At 44.9% G+C, this 18,891-nt stretch overlaps 1 protein-coding gene across 1 annotated transcript in view; it reads right to left on the bottom strand.

The window, feature by feature from the left end:
* Nucleotides 1–410: 410 nt before the first annotated feature.
* The window catches only part of TECTA (tectorin alpha), an 81,485-nt gene continuing 63,004 nt past the window's right edge, over nt 411–18,891 (bottom strand). The window contains exons 14-23 of the mRNA XM_042232999.2: nt 18,573–18,859; nt 15,982–16,262; nt 12,894–13,004; nt 11,496–11,698; nt 10,187–10,350; nt 9,013–9,261; nt 4,057–4,219; nt 2,648–2,735; nt 2,217–2,333; nt 411–1,192 (exon numbers count right to left, since the gene is read on the bottom strand). Of these exons, the coding sequence (XP_042088933.2) occupies nt 1,092–1,192; nt 2,217–2,333; nt 2,648–2,735; nt 4,057–4,219; nt 9,013–9,261; nt 10,187–10,350; nt 11,496–11,698; nt 12,894–13,004; nt 15,982–16,262; nt 18,573–18,859 (1,764 nt within the window). The 3' untranslated portion in view covers nt 411–1,091. The remainder of the gene's footprint in view (nt 1,193–2,216; nt 2,334–2,647; nt 2,736–4,056; nt 4,220–9,012; nt 9,262–10,186; nt 10,351–11,495; nt 11,699–12,893; nt 13,005–15,981; nt 16,263–18,572; nt 18,860–18,891) is intronic.

Genomic DNA, 18,891 nt, shown 5'->3' with positions numbered 1-18,891 from the left:
GGAAACGGCGGAAATACCCTCAGCTTCAATCCAGAACAACTTCTAAATGAACTGGAAGCGGTGTTTACTTTGTTTTTAACCTTAGAAAGAGAGGCACCCCAGGGATATATTTACCAGGCCCTCCATTTTGTAGTTAATTAGAGTAAATGTGGGGTTTTGTATCATATACAAAAGAGGCCACTGCCTGCTTCTCTTCTTCTCAGCACCTTACTAAATGCCCCGCTAATGCTCTGTCAGTACAAACAGCCACATAACAAAATGCATATGAGCTCCAGCCAGCAGGGCCTACCTGCTCCAATTGCTGCTGCTCTAGCTGTCTCTTTGTTTATATCAGAGGATGCTATTTGGTGTGCAAAGCTTCACCTCGATATGAATGATTCTGGCCACCAAATAATGAGAATAATTGAACACAGAGTTTATTTAAGCATAAAACATATTAAAAATTATCCGGTTGATTTGTAAAAGAGAAGAGTGTGGGTCTGAAGGGAAGGATGGGGGGTGGGGTTCCCCAGGTCAGCAAACAATATACGAGGTGGACACGTGGCCCTGGCAGGACTGGCAGACAGGAGGGCAGGGGGAGGAGAACACAGGTGAATTGGAGGTCAGACACTTCCAAACACCGGAGAGACCCCTCAGAGGGAGTCAAGCCTTCCACTCACTGCTTCTCAATATTCCCTGTCATTCCACCAGGCCCTCCCTCTGGAAAAACTATGATCCCGACATAGCACTGGATCTACTGGTGGGGTAGATTTCTCTGGTTAGATTTCCAGGTAGACTTGTCTCACCAGAATTTTTTCCTTTACTGGTTTTTCCTGTGAGCCGAACGTTCCTAGTGACAATTGTTTGGAAGTGTTAGGGAAGATACATGTTTTCCACAAGCAACTTTTAGAAGCCGGTTTGCATACTCTGAAAGGGGAGGTGGTGGCATGGCTCTTCCCTCTTTTCTGGAACTCTGACCATACGGGGGAGATGGCATCACTTTGAGACTGTGGACAATTTCAAATAGGTTCTGACTTAAGGGCACACACCTTATCGCCTACAGGGGGTCAAAGTAAGTAAATTACAGTACTTTATATATAACCTTGAGTGAATTATGAGGTCATGCCTGACTTATAGACAAAATGCCATAATGAAATCTGGGTCATGACGAGAAGCAGCATCCAAACTTGAAGTTCGATGGAAGAATTAGAGGCTGTGAACAGAAAGAGCGACATGGTAAGTCCTAGGAAAAAATGTACCTGCTTGACATGGATCAGCCATCCTGGTGGATTCAAATAAAGGCACCTGCTTTCCTCAATGCCAAGAACCCACTTTCTCCAAATAGACTTGACTGTGGCAGCGAGGAAGTGAAATTAACTCAACCTCTAGATGAATCCTGCTAACTTAAAAGGTGTCAGGGAAACCTGGTAGCTAAGGCTACTGCAGGCAAGTGTGTTTGATGGATCACACACCCCAGTCCTGGACTTGGGGGCCAGAGTAAAGGTCACTACTTGGTTCTTAAATGCCTGGATGTGTGTGTGTGCTCAGTTGCTCAGCTGTGGTCTGACTCCTTGACCCCATGGACTATAGCCCTCCAGGCTCCTCTGTTCATGGAATTTTCCAGGCAAGAATACTGAAGTGGGTTGCCACTTCCTTCTCCAGGGGATCTTCTTGACCCAGGGATCGAACCCTCAATTCCTGTGTCTCCTGCATTGGCAGGTAGATTTTTTTTTACCACTAGCACCACCTGAGAAGTTCTATTAAATGGCTGGATAACTTTCTTTAAAAAAAAATTCCATCTTTTAGTTAAAAGATCAGGGACTCAAAGGTTTAAAAAAACCAAAAAGATGCTAGTATTCCTTGAGTGGGCTTCCCTAGTGGCTCAGCAGTAAAGAATTCACCTGCCAAAGCAGGAGACATGGGTTCAATCCCTGGGTCAAAAAAATCCCCTGGAGAAGGAAAAGGACGCAACCCATTCAGTATTCTTACCTGGAAAATCCCGCGGACAGAGGCACCTGGAAGGCTACAGTCGATGGGGGTGCAAAAGAGTCAGACGTGACTTAGTAATGCAACAACAGCAGTAAGTTCTCTGGGTGTTCGCTTCGTCTTTCCTTCTTACTCTCTGGAGGTCTTATAGGTCAGCTGCTGACCCACGGGGCCTTGCATTGGAATGTCTCCTTCTGGGAGTCAAGAGCTTCCTGTGCCCCCGGCTGCCCGCCCGGAGGCTGTGCGCTCACCTCGGCAGCTCTTGCCATCCTCCTGCAGGGTGCCCGTCACGCAGCTGCACAGAGGCCCGTCCACCCGGCTGGTGCAGATCTGCTCACATCCTCCATTGTCCTCACACCAGTCCAGTCCTGAAAGACAGCCCTGGACAAGTTACCTGCAGACAGTCTAGCTCTTCATCTCCTATCTACGGCCAAGGCTTTAAAGAGAGGAGGGGCAAGGGAAAAGGCCTAGTACTCCCATGAGTTTTTAGGAGTCCATGAAAGGATGTCATTATGGACACCTGTGATTATGACAGGCTTTGCAAACGGGGGTCCCCAAACAGGCGTCCTCAAGCTCCTGGTTCACCAGGTTTATGTCGTAGTCACAACACACCCCAGAGTTAGCTTGAATCTTCAAATCCCATTGTTTTAATCATTTAGAGTGTTTTAGGGAACATACATACTTTTTCTCCTAATAGGTCCCACTGAAATGATCTGTTCTTTAGGTTCCTTGGTATAATCTGTGGCAGTCCTGGAATTTTGAGGGCAAGTCTGAAAGACAGAACACCAAAGGGAACATTTCACACAATTAAGCTGATAACTTATTCTTCACCACATCCTCACCTCCAAAAGAGGCAGGGGCTCAGCTAGGAGCACTACTGCAGCTCAGATTAATTAGAAGCAATGTATTCTTGATCATTGAGCCCCCTGGGACTTGGGGCTTTATGTTGAACAGAATTTAATATATTCTCCACACTAGAATTAGATTCCAAAAGGCTTCCTTCCTAGGAAGGAGGATCCTGTATCAGATCAGATAGTAATGTATGGACCAGCATCAGTAAGCCGCTTGGGCCATCGCCCCATCTCAGTTCTGCCAACATGTTGTTGTTCAGTCGCTCAGTCACGTCTGACTCTTTTTTGCAACCCTGTAGACTTTCAGGCTCCTCTGTCCATGGGATTTTTCAAGCAAGAACACTGGAGTGAATGTCTTGTCATTTCCTCCTCCAGGGAATCTTCCCAACCCATAGATCAAACCCGTGTCTCCTGCATTGGCAGGCAGGTTTTTTAGCACTGAGCCACCTGGGAGGCCATCTGTCAACATGAGGTGAGGGTAAAGCTGCAATGTTAGGGATTAGGGGCCAGGGACCAGCGCAGTAAAACCTTAGGGACATAGCTGTACTTGGTGGAGATGTAAGCCTGGCATCTGTCACCTCATCTGCCAGCCCCTCAGAGCCCCAGGCCCAGAGCGTGGATCTGGATAATCTGTGGGATAGGCCCTGCCTAAAGGAGACCTGGATAAAGTACATACTGAGCCTGGGAGTTTGCTTCTAAGTGGAGGGGAGCTTGGCCCCAGTCTTCACTTCGGTGACCTGGCTTCTTGAGGCTCTGGCATAGTAGTTCTCAAACAGGGCCAATTTTTCCCCCAGGGGACACTGGGCAATTCCAGGAGGCATTTCAGGTGTTGTAAGAGGGGAGGAGGTGCTGGCGTCTAGTGGGTGGAGGTCAGAGATATGCTGAACAGTCAACAGAGCACAGGGCAGCCCCACAGCAAAGAATCATTTGGTCCAAAATGTCAGTAGCGCTGAGGTTTAAGAAACCCTGGTCTAAGGTTACACCAACAACAGACTGACATTTCAGAGACAGAGAAGAGTAAACGGTCATCATTCTACCCTGCTCTCTTATTGTTCTGGCACCCATGACTATCACTCCTGGGCATCTGAAGACGACTGTTGTTCAGCCACCGCCAGGGGCCTTGAGCCCTAAAAAAAAAGCCTCTAAAGAGCCACCGAACTTGGCATTCACCATCCCCACGTGGGGAAACCTGAGGCCGTGAGAATAAAGACGCGCGTTGAATTTCCACACTCTCACTTACTATTTTACAGGAGTACTTTTCTGAATCGCAGAGGGACACTGCGCAGTGCAGGTGGACCTCGTCGTAATCCCCAATGAACTTAAAGACAGTGACGTGGAAGCGACAGGTGAGTGAGACACCATTCTCCTCAATGCCGATGGTGTTGTCTTTAATGTTCTGACACCTGTTCAGAAAGAAAGGGACGCTCTGCTTCACGTTCATGTCCCACCCAAAACCGTCACGAACGGTAAAAATGCCTTTGCGTTTGAAAGTGACCTCTGGAGTGTGTGGGCTTGTCATTTGTTAGAACTCCCTTACAGTTTCATAGTTTGTTGGAAAAGCATCGAAGAGCGCCTCAAATTAGCATCTTAACTGCAACTAAAGACAAAACAACTGGAGGGCCTGTACTCAATTTCCCTACATGTCAGTTTCTCATCCCTCTCCTTCAGAATGCTGCATTTTACGGATATAAGTTAAACACAAGATGAGTCCCTACGTCTTCTGTACTTTCTTCAGTTAATTAGCAATTTGGGGAGGGGCCCCTTTTTCAAGCTCTGTTGGGAAGTCTCCCAACAGAGTGAAAACACGTGGGAGCGGGAGAAGACAGACAAGCTGAAGGGACCACCCTCCTCCCCTCTTTGCGGTACTGAGCCAATAGGCAAGGGACAACGGTATCTGCCTCCACTCGTTGGCGTTCCCCAAATGGCCCGCAGTCTCTTATGCCCCAGGGTCTTTTCACACACTGTTCCCCCACCTGGAAGCCTCTCTGCACATCTAACTAACCCTGCTCTTTCTCCAATGCCAGTCTGTGGTTCCCCCTCCAGTATAAATATGCCCTGATCAGGCAGGAACAAGTGGCCTTGCCTGAAATTTGCTGACCACACCCTGCTGAGCCCCTGGGGAACATGAACCAAGGTGTAATCGTCACTGTGTCTCCAACACACTGATGGGCATGCAGTAAGTATTTCAAAAGAAGATGTGGTTCATATATACAATGGAATATTACTCAGACATTAAAAAGAATGAAATAATGCTATTTGAAGCAAATGGATGGACCTGGAGATTATCATGCTGAATCAGCCAAAGAAAGGCAAATATCATATGATATCGCTTATATGAGGAATCTTAAAGAAATGATGAGGAATCTAAAACAAAAATGATACAAATGAATTTATTTACAAAACAGACGTTGACTCACAGACTTAAAAAAGGAGCTTATGGTTACCAGGTGGGTAGGGTGGGGAAAAGGGAGAGATTGGGAGTTTGGGGTTGACATGTACACACTTCTATATTTAAAATATATAACCAACAAGGACCTACTATAGAAAAAATAAATAAAAATTTTAAATAAAAAGGAATATTTAGATGCTGTGTAGTCAAACTCATACAAATATTTGCTGGACAAATAAAAGCTATGACACACCTTTTAACTCCAAGAGAACATTTCTGTGTGTGTGTGTGTATACAATTATATATAAATTGTATTTTTACTTTTGGAACATTACAAACAGTATTAACTCTCAGACTGTTTTCTTTGAAATGTGGTGTTAAAATTATACTTAATTTTTAGACCCCCCAAAAACCTCTGGGAATAATCAGTGAGCGAATGAATGAACTGTGCTGCCATGGCCAAGGCTGGCCCATCGCAGCCAAGAAGCTCTTTAAAAAAGATCTTATCAAGATAAAATGGGTGGCTCTTCTCCTTATGTTTTCTTCCCCTGGCCCACAGAATTCAATAGTTTAGTGATAAGGAAAATTGTAAGTTAATGCTATTCTTCAGGATCCCCACACCTGCTCAGTTTGGTAATTCAGTCTATAAGGCAATAGTTTCCTAAAAGCTTTGAAACAAAAACTTACTAGCTGTGCTTTTCCTTGTCACTGTAACTCATCTGAATAATCTAAATTGGTTCAAGGATTCTGCAGTGTTCTCAGCCCTCTGGTCTTCATGCAGCTCTTCCCTCCATTTTTTAAAAAAAATTTATTTATTTGGCTGTGTCAGGTCTTAGTTGCATCACGTGGGATCTTCTACCTTTCTTTCAGCATGCAGGATCTTTAGTGCCAGCAGGTGAGATCTAGTTCCCTGACAAAAGATGGAACCCAGCCCCCCTGCACTGAGAATGCAGAATCTTAGCCACTGGACCGCCAGGAAAGTCCCCAAACCTTCCATCTTAACTAGACCCCCCAACTCTTAGAGAGATGATTTGAGATTTAAGTGTCAGAAAAACAGGAAGCAGAAGGAAGGGGCCTCGGGAAACAGGGACAGTCTGTCTGGATGTCGCCTTAGGAGGCAAACAAACCAAACACCAGGATCCTTTGTCCACAATTGGAAGGATGGTGTCCTTTCCTCCGTCTGGGCATACACAGAGAACAGAGAAGTGACCTTTGTGTGCTCAGATCGTTGCATCACTGGTAGACAGCGGTGGCATCTCTGCCCCCCACCCCCACCCCCGCGTAGCTGGAGAGAAGCAGCTGACCCCCCCCACTCCCAAGTTCCAATGCAGAACCATTCTGCTGCTCAGTCATTCCGCACTGAGCGTCAGTTTTCCCGTAAGCTCACTGGAAAAAAAAACCAACAATAACCACATTCCTCCAAGAAAGGTCAAAAGGACTCATGAATTAAAATTCTCTCACATGATGAAATTACTTCTCACCCAACAACAGTTTAATTTGAAGACCTTCATCCAGACCCTGGGGGAAGCTGAGATTTATGAACGTGCTCACTTACTCTCCCTCTCTGGGTCAACTCTATTAAATACTATTTTAAAAATGCTAAATGCCACAGTGTCCTTCAAAGGCAGCCTGAGCCCACCCACCAGGGTTTGTACAGTGGCTCAAATCATAGCCCTTTTATTTTGGGAGAAAAGACCATGATGGAGTGGGGAGCAAGGGAACACATGGAGAAAGAGACGTGTTACATTAGCCCGAGCATCTGGATCTGCAAGATACCATGTAATCCTCAAGCCCTTCCCTCTGCCTCCAGGGAGGCTAAAAATCAACCCAGAAAGATAGTGCCTTCATGAAGCCTTTGCTGAAAATCCCCTTCAATGCCTCAGCAACCCAGGCTATAAGCCACACCTGGCCAGGTAGGGAGCTGATGTACCTTGGTACCTGAAAGATTTCTTCCTCTGCCCCTTGCTGGTTAGGTAGCCTTGGGTGAGCTGTATTCAGGCTCTGAGCCTGTTCATCTGCAAAACAGTGGATGTTTATTGTTTGTCTGCCTAGAAGCATAGTCTTCTTTGGGGGAACTATTCCTTCCCTCCCCAACTTGAAGGCTAATTATACCCTATCCATTGCACCCCAGGGAAGGATGCTGACTCAGGCCTCAGATAGGGTTCAAGAAACACTACTCCCAAATCTGGCACCTTGAATGTTTTCAATTGAAGGAGTTTGAGAAAAATGACAGAATCGGGAAGGTCACTCTTCTCCCCTGAAAGAGGCCATAAAACTCTCCTGTGAGAGGACACCAGAGGAAAGGAGCATTCTTATCTCCAAAGTCAAAGGGGCGCTGAGAAGAATCTGAAGAGTCTGGCTAAGATTTCCCTCAGTTCACTACAGTGACCACACACGATGGACCTATCATATCCACAACTGTCCACTCTGTCAAATGGGGCAAAACGATACTCAGTTTGAACGATTTCTCAGAGTCTCCATTTCCTTATGAAGACTCCCGTGTCATGTAAAATTTATATTAAATAAATGTGTATGCTTTCCTCCTATTAATCTTTGTCCAGATAATTTTCAGACCCAGCCAGGAACCCTAAGAGGGTCAAAAAAACTGCCTTCCCCAACGCGAGGCACTTTAACGCTGCGTCTTCTCCAAACGAAGGAGAGGGAATCCATCCAAGAAAAGCTAATCCTACTCCTTCCCAGGGATTCCATGAATTGGGACTAGAAGGAATGCTCATTCCTGGGGGTTACAATGCTGAAAAAATGCTGGTGTCTAATGAGGACAATGAGATAGACAGAGACAATGACAGAAACAGAGAGACAGAGGATAGAGGGAGGGAGGGAGTGTTGACAGCAACTGGCCCCCTGAACCCAATTACTCCTGAAGCCACATCTACTTATGTGATTTGGTTTTGTAAACGTTAAGTACTTTGTTTTTGCATAAACTCATTTGAAATGGTCTCTACCACTTATAAAAGAAAGAATTTTGATAAATACAGTCATCTGCTTTTAGGAATTCATGTACTGGGGTGATGGAAATGTTCCAAAATTAAATTATGGTGATGGTTGCACTTCTCTGTGTAAATTTACCAAAAATTGTTGAATTTTACACTTAGAGCAAATGCATTTTATTGCCCATAAATTATGTATGCAATAAACCTGTTAAGAAATTATTGTTGCTTGACAAAACCACCAAGTGTTTTAAAAAAATAAAGATAATTATCATGATTGTCGATTGGTTCATAGTCTTTTCTTCTTTTTCATTCACCCATTCATTCATTCAATAATTTTGTCGCATAACCACTGTTTTTCAGGAAATATACTAGGTGCTGGGCACATATTGGTGAGTAGAAAACTCACCTACAGGCTATTATTCCAATTCCTTTTAAATTTTGATAGATGCATTATTCACCAACTTTAGTAATTCTCATTATCTCCTTTCATTTGTAGATAATCCACATTCAACTCAGATTGAAATTCAAAGTAGGAAGGACAGAATGCCCTGTTCTTCACATTGAGAATAGAGCATTTTATAGTTAATGTCACAGAAAACTGGTGATCTACCACTAAATTGCTGTGTGACTTCAGGAATTGCTTGTTTTCACTAAGCCTCAGCCTTCTCGTCTATAAAAAAGGAGCTTATCACATTTACTTCATATGTTGTCATAAGGATTAGACAGTTCTTGGGTGCAAAATGCTAGTCCTGTAGGTAGTCAACAGATGTTAGTTACCTTTCTCTTCCCTAAAAAAGATGTAGACAAATGTAACACTAAAGGCTCTGAGATCGTCCTTCAAGAAGAGGCTACCCACCCTCCTTCAATGATGAAGTAGCGGAGCTTGTCGTTGCTGTCACGGGAAGGGGTGGCGTAGCATTTGTTCAATGTCAGAATGAGGTGTGTGGAGTCAGCTCCGACCACAAAGACCCCAACGTACAGCACATCTCGAGTTGTCAGTACAACTTCACCCTGGCGGTAAGGATGTTTGTAGGAGGCGTTTTTGTAGAGTGCCATCTTGGTGGTGAAGCTGCCTTCTTGAGTTGGAACAGTCAGGTTAATGACACTATAAGGGAAAAAGTTATGGACTTTAAAAAATAATCACAACCTAAAAGTTGAGAGTTACGTTTTATTTGGTGGGAATTTGTAGGACTTCAAATGACCCTGACAGAACTGCTCCAAGAATAGGAGGGGAGGGACCAGATTATATAGAAGTTTTGCAACAAAGGGCAGGTAATCTGAACATCCAAAAATTACTGTTAATGAAAGAAAACCAGATATCCCAAGTTAAGGAATTTAGTGCTTTTCTATGTATGGGAAGATGCAAGGGTCTGGGCTCAATGAAATCATTCCTTGGATATGCACCTCAGCTGTCTGGGGGCCAGTATCCTGTTTTCACATCCTGAGCTTCTTTTTTTCAGGGCTCAACTTAGGGAGTAGCTGCAGTCTGGTGGCTGCTAGACAGCAGGTATTCTTGCCTTCCTGAGTTGCCTCAGGTCTCATCAGCTCACCATTCATGGTGGCTGCAATCCCTGATGACTGTGACATCCTTTGTTTACTGACATGGCAGGAAATACTCCGGTTCTCACAGTCATGAGTAGGGAACCCCAAACAATGTTGTCTATCCAATTACCATTTTCCCAGCTGAAAATGCAGAGGGAAAGCCACGCAGAGAGAAGTAAAGTCTAATAGGCTACATGCGGCCACTAAAATTAAACTAAAAATTCACTTCCTCAGTGCCCCGCTCCCCTGGCACATTTCAAGAGCTCAACACCCACATACAGCTACTGCATTGGATAGTACAGATATGGGACATTTCCATCCCTGTAGAAAGTTCTATCGAACAGCACTGGTGTAAGACATCTGAGTTCAGAAAACATGAATTATCCTTTCCTAGTGCTTCAAAGATAGATGCCAGCAATTTTGATTACGCTAACCTTAACTGTCAAGGAAAAGACAGAGCGATGTGCACAGCCCGAGAGATTCTCTACCTTAGCATAGGCTTCACAACGGAGTCCAAGGAGATCTTGATATCCAGCTCATAAGCACATGAAAATTCCACGTTGATTGTCCTGTCCCTGGTGATGATGTTGCCAGTATTGTTGGCACTTTCGATCCAAATAGTGTTTTTATACATGATATGAGTGCCATTGGACTGCAGAGCAAAGCAAGGTCAGAAATCATGACATCTGGGTGTGGGTATGTGGCTTGCATTTTAAATCCATGGGCCTAAAAGTAGAGAAATGGCTTCACTCCATACATAACCCAGAGGCCAGTATAAATCAGGATGGAGCTAGTCTCAGCATTGAGTAAGGAAAAAAAAAAGTATTAAATGGATGGCAACAGCACCCTTCAGTCTGATAACTCTGAATGCCCACCAAGGGTGACTTCATGTCCCACTGAATTCTAAGTACTACCAGCCCCCAGTTATCTGTGGGAACCCAAGCTGGGGACAGCATGAAGTATTGCCATCCCGAGGTAAAATACTTATCATCTTTCAATTCTTAATTCAAAATCCTGCCCGCCCCCCACCGTCAAATCTTGTACCAGGCATGCCCACAAGTACCCAAATGGATACATACATGTTTTGCCATCTTGCTCCTTTCACTCGCTGATTAAAAAGTGCTAATGTACACAGTTAACAAAATACATATTACCATATGTAAAATAGGTAGCCAGTGGGAATTTGCTGCGTGACACAGGGAGCTCAATCTAGTGTTTTATGACAACCCGGAGGGGCGGGGAGTGGAAGGTGGGAGGGAGTATACCTATGGCTGATTCATGTCAATGACTGGCAGAAACCAGCACAATATTGTAAGGCAAATATTTTGCAATAAAAAATTAAAAAAAAAAAGAAAGATGGCAGGAAGGCACAGGAAGAAGAGAGGTGAGATGCTTTGCTAACCTAGAAATTGGATAGCCCAAGACAAAAAGTTGTGACCTTGCTCTATTTCTGCAGCCAACTGTTAAATGATGTCTGGGACACCCTCACCCCTTGAAATAGCTGAACCCAGCTGTCTTTACCTGGGAGAACAATAAAAGCACTAAAGAGATAAAAACATGTGTCAACATTCAGGGCAAAGGATGACAGCAGACAGAGCAAAGCAGGGAAAGAAGTATGTCCCTTATCTTGCTTTCAGTTCAATCAACCACTAGCACTCAGTGATGGGTGTTTTTTGCAGTTTTCCAGGAGCATGTTCTAAGCTACAGCCCTGAAGCTAGCTTAAGGACAATCAGTGTGCAAACGCCCAGAGCTGTCGCCACCAAGGCCGGCTACCCTTTCTGGCTCCTGTTGCTCACCTGTACAATGTTTCCACAGTTCCCTTTGGTGTTGTTGATCTGAAAGGAGATAAAGTCCTCGCCCTCAATGCCGGTGCATTGCCTATCATTGACCCGCACGCCCTCCCTCTCGAAGCCGAGCTGGAAGAGCTTGCACTTAGATATGGACACTTCCATCTGAGCCGCCTTGCAGGTCACCTCTGCATCAATGATGTCGTGAGAGTCTGTGGGGACACAGGTATTATGAAAGGCGAGTCACTGGGAGCTGCCCTTGCGGCGGGAGTGGGCGTGGCACCCTGTCCTCTTCAGAAGAAGCTGATGATCTTCACACAGAGGCTTGGGCATACCTAACAAAGCTCTGATCAATCTCAATGAATACATGAAGTCATTCAAAGCAATAACCTGAGCAATGCCAGAGCCTTTTTTAAAAGATGAAAGTGCTATACAAAGCATCTTTGCTCTTTTCTCTTAAACCCAGGATTCCTGCCCTATTCTGGTAGTAGCTACTCTTGTAAGCTCCATACTGTGTCTGGCTTGCTGTGGCCTGGCTAAAAAACATGATTCAAGTGAGGGCAGCCCTGGGCTGGTACCCAGGCCAGCACTAGGAGCTCTTGTTTTTTGTCATGGGATGCACCAATGGACATTTTCCATGAGTACACAAACACAGGCTAACGAGCACTAAAGAAGCAGAGAGAAACACTGTTTGCTTTGGTGAAGCCTTTGGACAGCTCATGTGGGCCCCTCCTGTGGAGCCCTCTGGTCAACCAGGCATTCATTCGATGACGCTAAACGTAGCACATGCCTCCTGAGTTCCCTGGTCCAACCAAGGGCATGGAGCTGGGAAGCAAAGCAGCTCCCCTTCAAGCTGACAAAATGGGTGTGCTCTGGGCCAGGGACAAGGTCATTGCTACTTTAAGGGGGCTGCGGTTAAGAACAGGACCTGGAGTCCTAATTGCTTGCAGTTTGCTTCAACATTTCAGTTTTCTTTGGGACCTGCTGAAAAGCTTCGGGGAAAATAAAGCTGGCTTTAAACACGTCTTTAAGCACCTGGCCCTCTCGTCCTGATTGTTTCATGTTTTCGCCAAACCACCCTATCTCCCTGTGAGTCTAAAAGATCAATTTGGATCTCTCTGATGTTGAACGTGGCCTCAGATGGAGCTGACTGATTCTATGAATGTACAAATTTACGTTTATCATTTATTGGAGAAAGGGATGTAGCTACAAGGAAATGAACATTACCTACTTTGAAGAGGTCGGGTTCCTTTCTTGTTCTGCTTAAACGCTCATGAAAACTTCATTATTTGGGTTTCTAACCTACAGCATGGGACATGCGGTCTCCCACCCGGGAGCTTTCCTACAAGGCTGCCAGGAGTCCCCCACTGGGCCTTTCTTGGGGTTGGGGCGGCAGCTGTCACTCACTGTTTCCATACGGAGGGGGTTCAATGCAGCCACACAGCTCCCCTCCATTTTCCAGCTCACAGGTTCGGTTGGGACAGTCCACCCCAACACAAGGATCTTCAACCACTCCTGCTAAAAAGGAAAACAAACAGAAACACACACAACTTGATTTTCACAGCGATGCCCGGCAGCATGTGGTCACACTCTGAACTTGCCACTTCAATGGACCTGGTGATGGTCAGATGGCAGATACAAATTAACAGACAGGGCAGCCTTCCAGGCAGTAATGATGATAGCTAATAATTGGGTCTTTGCTATGTGTTTCATGCATTGGTGGCATTATCTCTTCCAACCCTTACAATCTCTGCCAGCTAAGTATTGTAACTTGGCATCACAACTGAAATGTACCCAAAGTCACGCACAGGTGAAGGTAAGTGAGGAGGACGGAAGACACAAACAAGCTGAACTGCCAGCACGTCCTGAGATTCCTGCACTTACTGCTCTGTACCACCACCAAGTGCATCAAAATCTTTATATTTATATAAGCTGTAGAGTCCAAACCATTTACCTCTATATTCCCAATACCTGGCCACCTCACAGTAGATGCTCAACAAGTAGTTGCCAAGAATGAAGATTTCAGGGCCAGTAAGGTCCCAGAGAGGCCCCTTAAACCAAGACTTCTTAGTCTTTTTTTTTTTTTTTTTTTTGATTCACGGTCCACATGCTTCTACTTAATTTTGTAAAAATAGACAAACCAAAATCTACACACAACTCACCAGCACTGAGATTAATGGCACTTTTTTTGCCAAAACAGGGAAAACTCTAAGTAAAATACAAATGTATGTGAAGTGTCATCACCAACAGATTACAAACAATATTTCTGTAGCAGATGAGCCCATAGGCCACCTGCAAGCTCATTAACATCTCAGTTTGAGAACCACTAATGGAAAACACTTTCTTTTAGACACTCATTTCTTTATTTAAAGACTCTCTTTCCCTATCCAGGTGTAATAATCTTCCTCGTTGTCATGGTTTCTAACAGTAAGTGTTAAAGAAACAGCCATGATTCAACTCCAGCATGAGCCAAGTTAGCTTCAAGAGTTTAAAAACAAAACAAAACAAACCCCTCAAGCTGTCCCATAACTGCAGATGCTTCTCCCGACCTTCTGCTAAATGACTATTATAACAGGCGAGAGGACAGGAATGGAGTCGCATCAGTCTATCTTAATTCCTAGAAAGATGACTACAGTAGAGCCCTCACCATCAGCTAAATATACTTACTTACTATTTTTGCAGTTTAAACTTTTGATTTTGTATTGGGGAATAGCCAGTTAACACTGTTGTGATAGTTTCAGGTGAGCAGTGAAGGGACCCGCCATACATGTACCTGTATCCATTCGCCCCCAAACTCCCCTCCCATCCAGGCTGCCACATAACATTGAGCAGAGTGCCCTGGGCTATACAGTAGCCCTTTGTTGCTTGTCCATTTTACATATAGCAGTGTGTACATGGCCATTCCAAATTCCCTAACCATCCCTTCTCCCACACTTCCTCCCTGCAACCATAAAGTTTGTGCTCTAAACCAGTGAAGCTCTTTCTGTTTTACAAACAAGTTCATTTGTATAATTTCTTTTCAGAGTCCACACATAAGGGATGCCATAGGACATGTCTTATCCTCTGTCTGACTTACTTCACTCAGTATGACACTCTCTAGGTCCATCCTTGTTGCTACAAATGGCATTATTTCTTTTTAATGGGTAAGTAATATTCCACCAAATATACTTATTTCTTAAAAGCTTCTTTTTCTAAAGACCCATTTATTGCCTAGTATGTTCAGCACCTAAGACAGTGCTAAGCACACAGCAGCCACCCAAAGAATGTGCTGGTGGATTAACACAATATGCAAACCACCCAGGAGAATAAGGGAAAAAAAAGTGTGGAGGTTACAGCTCCCAAGAAGACCAAAACCTCACTTACAAACAGAGTGGGCCATTTACTACTTGGCAAATACAACGTGCCCAATACAGAGGTTAAGTTTTGAGGTTAAAAACAAAAACTGATATATTTTTTTAAATTCCAGACAATTTCTGAAGTTCAAAACAGTTTAGGCTCTTTAAAGCATTGCTTATTAACAGAAGAGGGTAAAATATTAAAGTTACCAAACAAAACATTTCTATTGATTGCCAACAAAAACTACTCCATTTGCTTAAGAGTTTCTGAAATTACTGAGTGCATATTTTAATTAATGACTTTTTTTTTAGGTTCTGAATTGTGTATTCCTACTCTTGTCAGGTGTGGTGTACAGATTTACTGATGAGAACATTCCGTCTTGAAACAAACAGGGCCAGTTTTCGCGGCAGGACCTGTATGTACATGGGGTTGCTGTTGTGCCTTGAGGGACAAGCACACATTCTGACGGACGCAGGGTCACACTGCATTCATGGGACAGAGTGACCATATATGTACATGGACACACATATATGGACATGACAAATTTAGGCACATACTTACTTGCTCCATCTGTCTTTTTAACATGGCAAGAAAACAAACACAGAGAATAGTGGATAATGGACATCAAAATAGTTTTCTTACTACAGAAAAAAAATGCAAGAGTCTACAGATTTTTATTTTATCAATAGCACAGGTATAATCCCTTTATAAATCTAATCATGGCTTCCTTGCAATAGGCAGATACAGCCAGCTCAGTCTGCCATTTGCCACCTGCCTTCTCTTTGTGTTCTGGGCTCTGACTCTTGTGAAAGGAGCTTTTGGAGAGCTGAATTTGGGGCACTGAGATCAATTAGGAGTTCCATGCTCTGTCCTGCAATCTTAGAAGACACTATACTGATTCTCTTCCAACCCAGAGAACCCCACCTTCCTCAGCTGATATTCTGAATTCCATAACTGGACCTAGTGGGGAGTCAAGCTCCACTGAAAGTGCCCCCTCACAGAATCTCCTGCAGCCCACACCTCTCCACCCTTCAACCCCCAAAGCAGATCTACAGGTTGAGATGGAGATCAGCGGCTAGCCCCGGACAAGTGACTCCACTGGCCAAGCTGTGCTTTCTAACTCAGAGAAGAGTCTGCAGAAATAAAATAATTCTCTTACAGCAATTCTCCTTCTCAATCCACTCGGTGCTGAGGATTCCGAAGGAGCGGCAGGACTCCCCGTAGGCGGCCAGGGAGCCACACAGCTGGAACTTCTTGTGGTTGTAGCAGCCGTCCAGGTAGCAGGACTCGTAGAAGGGGAGGGGGTCGAGCAGCCCGTAGCAGGGCTGGAAGAAGCCCTTCATGTCCGTGAGCTTCAGGCAGTAGCCATCGCCCTGCATGTTCTGGATGTGCACGTTGTCGCACATGGCTGCGTACTGTGAGAACTGCAGCTCGTTGCAGCTGGGGGTGAAAGAGGGAGTCAGACTAGGAGGCAACACCAGGCATCTGAGATGGCCAGTGGGGGTGGGGGTGGGGGAGGGGAGACCACAGTGGTGACCTCTTCAGCTAACCCAGAAGTGAGTGTGGGTGCTGATTCCAACCTTAACCCAGGCTAGGATTCGAAAGTCAAGATAATTTCTACTTACCTTGGGACGAGTGAGGGTAAAATAAAATGATAGTAGCTAACGCGGAGAAGGCAACGGCACCCCACTCCAGTACTCTTGCCTGGAAAATCCCATGGACGGAGGAGCCTGGTAGTCTGCAGTCCATGGGGTCGCTAAGGGTCGGACATGACTGAGCGACTTCACTTTCACTTTGCACTTTCATGCATTGGAGAAGGAAATGGCAACCCACTCCAGTGTTCTTGCTTGGAGAATCCCAGGGACGGGGGAGCCTGGTGGCCTGCTGTCTATGGGTCGCACAGAGTCGGACACGACTGAAGCGACTTAGCAGCAGCAGCAGCAACGTGTCAGACAAGGGTAGATATTGGTATAATAACCATTAACCTTTGATGTGGGCTTCCCTGGTGGCTCAGTGGTAGAAAAAAAAAAAAAAAAAAACCCCGCCTGCCAATGCAAGATATGCAGCTTCGACCCCTGGGTTGGGAAGATCCCCTAGGGAAGGAAATGGCAACTCACTCCAGTATCCTTGCCTCTTGGAAAATCCCATGGACAGAGGAGCCTGGAGGGCTACAGTCTATGGGGTCACAAAGAGTTGGACACAATCAACTCTGTTGTTTAGCAACTAAACAACAACAACCTTTGATATAATTGACTGATAAGATTGATACAATAACTATTAACAGATACTGATATAATAACCAATCACAATAATGATAATTATATTATTATTAATCAAAAATAAAAGTAATAACTATTGATAAATAAAAGATTTGAAAGGAAACCCAGAAGCTTCTAAACCACTTCCAGTTTAGTTACCAGAGACCATAAGGAAATTCTTCATAAGAAAATTGGTGTCAGGCTAAAACCATTTATAAAAGAAGAAAAAGAGGAAATAAGAAGGGAAAGGAAACTCAAACAGAATGATGATTCCTAAGGAGAAGCTGAATCTTGCTCATCTTTGGAAGCCCCAGAATAGTTTAATGTGCAAAGGAGTCATTTTTCTAACTGTGGGTCCCAGAAGTGACATTTTAGAGAAAGCATCACATTAGGAATTCTGAAATCTAATCCGGGCCTTGCCACTTACTGTGCCCTCTCATCTAAATCATTCTACTCTAGCCTCCGTTGCACCTAGAAAGGAAAAGACTGGACCAGATTGTGCCCAAGGTTCTTTCCAGCTCTGGGTCCCACAATTCACAGGATGGTCTAATTTATGGCACATTTTTCAGTTTAAAGCTGCAGAAAAGTCAAAGAGGGTTGAGAGCTTCATTCCCACATCTGGGAATTCAGCTGACGTTTGGCATGTTAAAGCTCAAGGGGACAGAATCATTGTACAAGCAAAGAAATGCCAAGAAAGAGAAGTGTAGCTCTAGAACCTGAGAGGAATTAACATGATTCAGCAGTCCGGAAGGACTCTTAAGCTACACACCTTTGAAATAACTTGCTTAGCTCCTTCTATCTCAGCTGGCCAGAGAGGGGCCTGATAATAACCTCAGTGACTTCTACTTTCTTGGGCTTTCTGGACTCCCGCCAACTTCTGCCTATGCAACCAAGCCTCTGGTAAGAGGTATAGATGGCACTAGTGGTAAAGTACCTGCCTGCCAATGCAGGAGACATAAGAGACGCAGGGTCACTCCCCGGGTCGGGAAGATCCCCTGGAGGAGGGCATGGCAGCCCACACCAGTATTCCTGGCTGGAGAATTCCATGGACAGAGGAGCCTGGCAGGCTATATGACTGAAGTGACTTAGCATGCACAGACATGACGTCTCAGCACTAGGGAGCAAGGAAGAACCCTCTTCTCCTGGGTTAACTCTTAATCCCACCCTCAGCAAGGATGCCCAGTCACAGTTAAATTAAACTTGACCAGTTGGGCAGATGGCCAAGGCTTTAGAGTTCTAATCCTAGGAACGCTCTTCTGTTCGGCCAAGGGCCGGATGACACAAAAATTCAGACTTATCATCTAAGTCTAGTTACTTCCTCTGCTGTTCAAGAAATTACTGTGCCTGTTTGTATGATGAAAACTCCAAAGATCTTGAGCTTAGCTCTTTGTAGGAGAGGAAGGGTGTTGCTATACAAAGTACCTCTCTCATCCACATCTGTCATAGACACAGGAGACTGGGACCACTGAGTCTAGTGACTGGAGACTCTCACCTCTTCTGCATGCCATTGGTTTTCCAGCTCTGGGCCAGGACCACGCTGCTCACCACTGGCTTCCCCCGCAAGGTCACGTAATCATCAGTTAAGTCCCCATTGAAGTTGCCGCAAAGGCCACACACTTTGTTCTGCAGCCTCTCGCTGATGCTGATTTTTATGACGTTGTAGCCGTTGTAGTAGATTTGGATGTCGGGGCTGGTGTCAATCACCAGGAACCCCTCACTGCTATAGATTTTGGTTGCCAGGCCGGTTATGAATGGAACATTCACTTGTGTGCCATTCACCTGTTAAAGGAGAAAGAAGAAGTAAATGACCC

The sequence above is a fragment of the Ovis aries genome, chromosome 15, assembly GCF_016772045.2.
Source record: "Ovis aries strain OAR_USU_Benz2616 breed Rambouillet chromosome 15, ARS-UI_Ramb_v3.0, whole genome shotgun sequence".
Taxonomy (NCBI): Eukaryota; Metazoa; Chordata; class Mammalia; order Artiodactyla; family Bovidae; genus Ovis; species Ovis aries.
Note: the sequence above shows the minus strand (reverse complement) of the source record. Positions and strands in the feature narration are given on the sequence as shown.